The following is a 5354-nucleotide window of genomic DNA, read 5'->3' on the forward strand; positions in this document are numbered from 1 at the left end:
CAGTATGATGTGATGATGAGTCGTTCAGATTCTGCGCCAGTCATTCCGTAACGACGGGCGCGTTTTACATAGGTTGGCCTCTGATGCGTGAAACCACACCCACAACTAACTCCGCCGGCAGGAGCTTCCGCCATTTTTTCGTAGCGGTGTATCGCGTCATTCAGGCAGCCAATCAGCACAGAGCCTCCTTATCATAGCCCCACCCACTCAGAATCCCGCATAGATAATGAGGTTAGAGAATGGGAAGATAAAAACATGGTTTAGAGGCTGAATTTCTAATTTATTTAGCAAAAACAATCAATAGCTTGTTTTTAAGACTTTCAAGGCCTGTTTAAAAAAGGTATTAAATGCCATAATAGGTCCCCTTTAATCCACAATGTCTGTTTGTACATCTTCTTTTAACAGCTCAATCATACAATTAACAGCGTACAAAAAGGAAATACATTAATCCGTGGGAGAGATAGTCACAAGCGGGGATAGGAATTGTTAAGAATTTAGCAATTCCGGTTCCATTATCAATATCACTTATCGATTCAGTTCCTCATCGGTTTTCTTATCAATTCTCAAAGTTATATATAGTACAAATTACTTTGGTTGCATTAACGCTTTCAAGTATGCACCGATATTTTACACTCAACTTCAACTAAATAGAAGCTGGCTCAATCTGAAATACAGGAATTTTTTTTAAATTAACATTGTGACATAAAACACAATCGCAATGGTCAATGAGTTTTTGTGCAGAAAATGTTTCAGCGTGTTGAAGGTATTTCCTTCCTTTGATGTGATCACAGCTCAGCACGTGTTGCAACCAAGCACCAACCAAATCACTTGACGCTCATGTGGAACTAAGTTTTGTTGCAGTTCCTCAACTTCAATCATGAAGAGCGCTGATCTGTCCTGACTGCAGACACCATCAATGAAAGGTGACATTAGCAGCATTTCACACAACTGTTAAAAGTTGCTGTTAAAGAAGCTTCATATTACATCAGTTTGACAAAGATATTAAAATGTACTTAAAATGTACTTGATGAGGAGAAGATAAACTCTGATTCAGTGAAATCTACACACTTTTTAACTTCTCTGACAGTCGGTACATTGACGAGGATCCGCGACTCAATCAACTGATACAAACCCAAAGTAGCAGTATTTATATCCAACTACAACACAGTCCTGATCTGATGAATACATGAACTATATTTATGTATTTATAATACATATAAATACCATAAAAATTTGAGCAACACAGAGTTTATTATGAAAAGATGGATTGTTTCATCAACATCATGGTTTCTTTAAAAGGAAGTAAAAGCAAACAAGTAAATAAACTCCATCAGACATCATCTTCTCTCTGAACAGCTTTCATCATCTCGTGGCAACATACACGACATGTGTCTCCACCTCTCTCTCTGGTGGAAGTATTTGTCTTTTTCTTGCTTTGGAACTGAAGCTCAGTCTTGCAGACTTAACATCCAAGTTCTGTACATGAAAATATTTATACTTGTTGCGTTTAAAGACGCAACACATTATATATTTTTATCGCAGCAATTAACACCTACTTGGTGAACACAGAAAACATTCTCTTGACCGGTTAAATGTCTATACTATGAAACTATAGTGACAATCTGTAGGTGAGGATCCACAATTTATGTTGATCAACTGATACAAACCCAAAGAAAGAGTAACTATATCTTACAAGAATGCCGTATTGATCTGCTGAATAAATTGAGTGAATTTATGCATTTATAATTCATTAAATCAACCATACACATTACAAAAACAGACTCTGTTTTATCAAAAGATTCATTGCTTCAGTAGTGCGCGACATCACCATTTCGCCATCAGTCCAAAAGCAAACAAGTATAGGAACTCCATCAGACATCATCTTCTCTCTGAGCAGCTTTCATCATCTCGTGGCAGCATACAAGACATTTGGCTCCGTCTCTCTCTCTGGTGGAAGATTTTGGCTTTTTCTTGCTTTGGGACGGAAGCTCAGTCTTGCATAGTTAACATCCAAGTCCTGTACATGAAAATATTTATACTTGTTCAATCAATGAAGTAAAAATATACCAGTTGCAACTAATAATCATTCAAATAAGAGAAAAAAAGAATTTACTTGACTGTGATGTGGATTCTGTTCCTCATCTGGAGCTGATTGACAGAAGCATTTCATCTGGTTAGTGAACCATTATTGAAGAGTTTGGGGATATTGAACTTTTAGATTTTGTGAAACTTAAAACATAAATACCGGTTTTTAATGAGTGGATTTTGACAACCAGAAAGATGATGATCACCACGAGGACGAGGATTACACCTCCCAGAATCCAACTCGGCAGAGATGTTTCTCTTGTAGATGTAGATGTGTCTGAATTAACACAGAAGTCAGTCTTTATATACAGCAGCCTTCTACATCTAAACAGGTTTTGATACTTTCCTTGGCTTATTTATCTAGTTTGTTTTTTAAAATTAAAAGAAAGAAAAGATGTATCAGTCTTACCGTCAACCTGTAACGATGTTGCACTATAGATTATTATGTCGTTGTTTTGGTTTAATCCACAGAAATACAATCCAGAATCGTTGAAATCCACTAATTTGATGTTTAGAAAGATTGTTGTGATGTTGGATGTCATATTAAATCTGCCATCTTTAAATCCATCATATAAAGTAGAATTTCCCTCAGAACTTGAAATAGATGAGATTTTGCTAATATTGGGTTTGTTGTCCAGTTTGAACCAAAAAATATTAATGGGAACACTACTAAAGTTGGAACATCTTAGCGTCACTTCTTCACCAGGATGAACCTCCACAGGGAAGATCTCAGAAACAGACACACGGATCCAACCTGAAACAAACACGTGAATAATTCATGAATATCACATTAAACACAGACAAAACAAAGCTTATACGCAAACTTAACAGCATATTTCTGGTGGAAAACAGAAAGAAAAGTAATAATTACTGTACTGAGCAGATTATTGAAGTGTACTCACTGAGGGTGCAGAGTACAGCCAGTGTCAGGGTGAAGTTCATGTTTGTGGTCACAGCAGGACTCCACCAGTGATGTTTGTAAGTCAACTGTGCTCCAGTGAGTGATGTCACTATAAGGAGGTGTGGTTCCCTCTCTTATTCATCAAGGCTGCACGCATTGAAAAAAAGATGATGATTTTACTAGAAAAGGAACAAATTAATCAGTAATAAATAACATTATCAGGTCCTCATTTGAAAAAAAAAAAGCATAATTAAAGCTGCAAGCAGCGATGAACGGGCCTTGTGCACGTTCAGGCTGCAGTGGAAGCGCTTGTATGACTTGCATGTAGATTCTTCAGGCCTGGACATTTAGCGGATGACACCACCCACGACTCTCTATATCAAACCATTCAAAAGTTATGGCAGAAAGTAGGAACTATCAGATATCGACAAATCAGATGAAGGGGCAGGGCTAATTTGCAGCAATTATGTTCAAGGACTCAAAACTGAGTCTGATGACACCACCCACAAGTCTTTATGGTTTGACAAGTTATTGCAGAAAATCGGATAATAAAACTCACTAGATTAGATTATCAGTTGTTCCTGATGTTATTGTCTTCCTGGTCAATGGTAATAATAGGATTGATGTTTGGAAAGTGATGTAGGTTTACATGAATATCACAATGGAGATGGATGGAGTCTTCAACTGCTGCAGCTTTGATGTTGTCATGTGTGAAAATGTGCAGGCTTTAGCAGACAGTTTCGATGAATGTTCTGAACACATCCAACGACCATTTTATAAATCAAGAGTGACATGAAACTTTGTTTTAAAGTAGCAGTGGGAAAGGATTTTATGAAAATGTTTCACAGGTTTACCACCGCTTTACAAAGCCATCAGAAGAAACTGCTGTTGATGTAAAACAGTTTTAAGGACTGTGGTCACAAACACATTCTGTGCAATATATTTAACACAGAAATGTAGGTATACATATAGAGACAGAAGATTACACAAAACATCATCAAACTGTCTTCCTATATGAAGTTGATTTGCTTGAGTTCATGTCTGCTCTTGTGATCATGTTTCATGAGGACATTACCGTTAAATTGATGAGTTCCACTGGTCTAAACCCAAAACAGCAACCAAGACAGTAAAAACTAGGTGCTGTCTTGACATCTTAACTCAGTGCAAATTGTGTTGGTGCTTTATGTAAATCACAACTGAGTGAAATATGTCGTGTTTTCACTTGAATGGGCCAAATAAATGATTAAAAGTGATTATTATGGGGTGGTCACGTGATCCGGATCAAGATGGACGCTTGAGACTTTTCTCCACTCCAGGCTTCAGATAAATCCGTAACTTTCTCCAAGTAAACTCACTGTCATCACCCGAATCATATCTGAGAGATGCCTAGAAAGCAGCGCGCCGAGGACTATTCTATTTTTTCACCGTCGCCTTCCGCAACTAAGATGAAAATCGCCGAACAACCGGCTGCACGTGTACCGGACGAGGCTAAACTAGCTCATGCTAGCTCTCCGGAGCTGGCACCGACTAACCAAGCAGCTATGGAACAGATTTGAACTGAAATAAAGTCTGTGGCCTCCCGGGTGAACAACATGGATCAATCAGTCGGCGCTCGCCTGGATACCATTGACGGTGCGCTAAACGAAATAAAAGTATCTGTCACATCGGTGGAGAGCTCGTTGTCGGCTCTTTCTAACCGAGTGATGGACCTGGAAAAGCGCATGGAAGAGGCTGAGGAGAGGGTCTCCGCTGCGGAGGACTCCCACGGCGCTCACGGCGCCGGCATAGCCGCCTTGGAAAAAACAGTGGAGCAACTGCAACTTAAAATTGATGACCTAGAGAACCGTGGCCGACGTAAAAACCTGAAGATTATCAACCTTCCAGAGAAAACGGAGGGCAACATCCCCCTTGCGGACTTCCTCCAGACATCATTACCGACTTTGGTCGGCTTGCCTGCTGACTACCCCGCGCTGGAGATCGAACGCGCCCACCGAGCCCTGGCTCCCGCCCCGGCTCCCGATAAGCCCCCGAGAAGCGTCCTGGTCCGGTTTCTGCGTTACTCCCAAAGAGAAGCGGTGCTCAGAGCAGCGATGAAGAAACGCGACATCCCCCATGGTGGCTCCCAGCTACGGTTCTACCCCGATCTGTCTGCGGGGGTCCTGCGGAGGCGGCGAGAGTTTGACACCGTGGGGAAGGCGCTGGCGCGTCATAATAAATACCGTGGTTTTGCTTACCCGGCGCGCCTCCGGTGTCTCCACGAAGGGCAAATTCGCCTTTTTGACACCCCCGAAGCTGCGGCTGCATTCCTGGACACCTTAAAGTGAGGTATTTTTTCATTTCTTATGCTATCACTTATAACGGAGAAAGA

At 40.6% G+C, this 5354-nt stretch overlaps 1 protein-coding gene across 1 annotated transcript; it reads right to left on the reverse strand.

The window, feature by feature from the left end:
• Positions 1–1820: 1820 nt before the first annotated feature.
• LOC133420455 (uncharacterized) lies at positions 1821–3027 on the reverse strand. The gene is made up of 5 exons (XM_061710148.1): positions 2988–3027; positions 2495–2839; positions 2246–2362; positions 2114–2148; positions 1821–2017 (listed from the first exon to the last, which is right to left on the reverse strand). The coding sequence occupies exons 1-5, from the start codon at positions 3025–3027 to the stop codon at positions 1904–1906; spliced, it is 651 nt and encodes a 216-aa protein (XP_061566132.1). The 3' UTR covers positions 1821–1903.
• Between the last annotated feature and the right edge of the window lie 2327 nt (positions 3028–5354).

Source organism: Cololabis saira, chromosome 20 (genome assembly GCF_033807715.1).
Source record: "Cololabis saira isolate AMF1-May2022 chromosome 20, fColSai1.1, whole genome shotgun sequence".
In the NCBI taxonomy this organism is placed as follows: domain Eukaryota; kingdom Metazoa; phylum Chordata; class Actinopteri; order Beloniformes; family Belonidae; genus Cololabis; species Cololabis saira.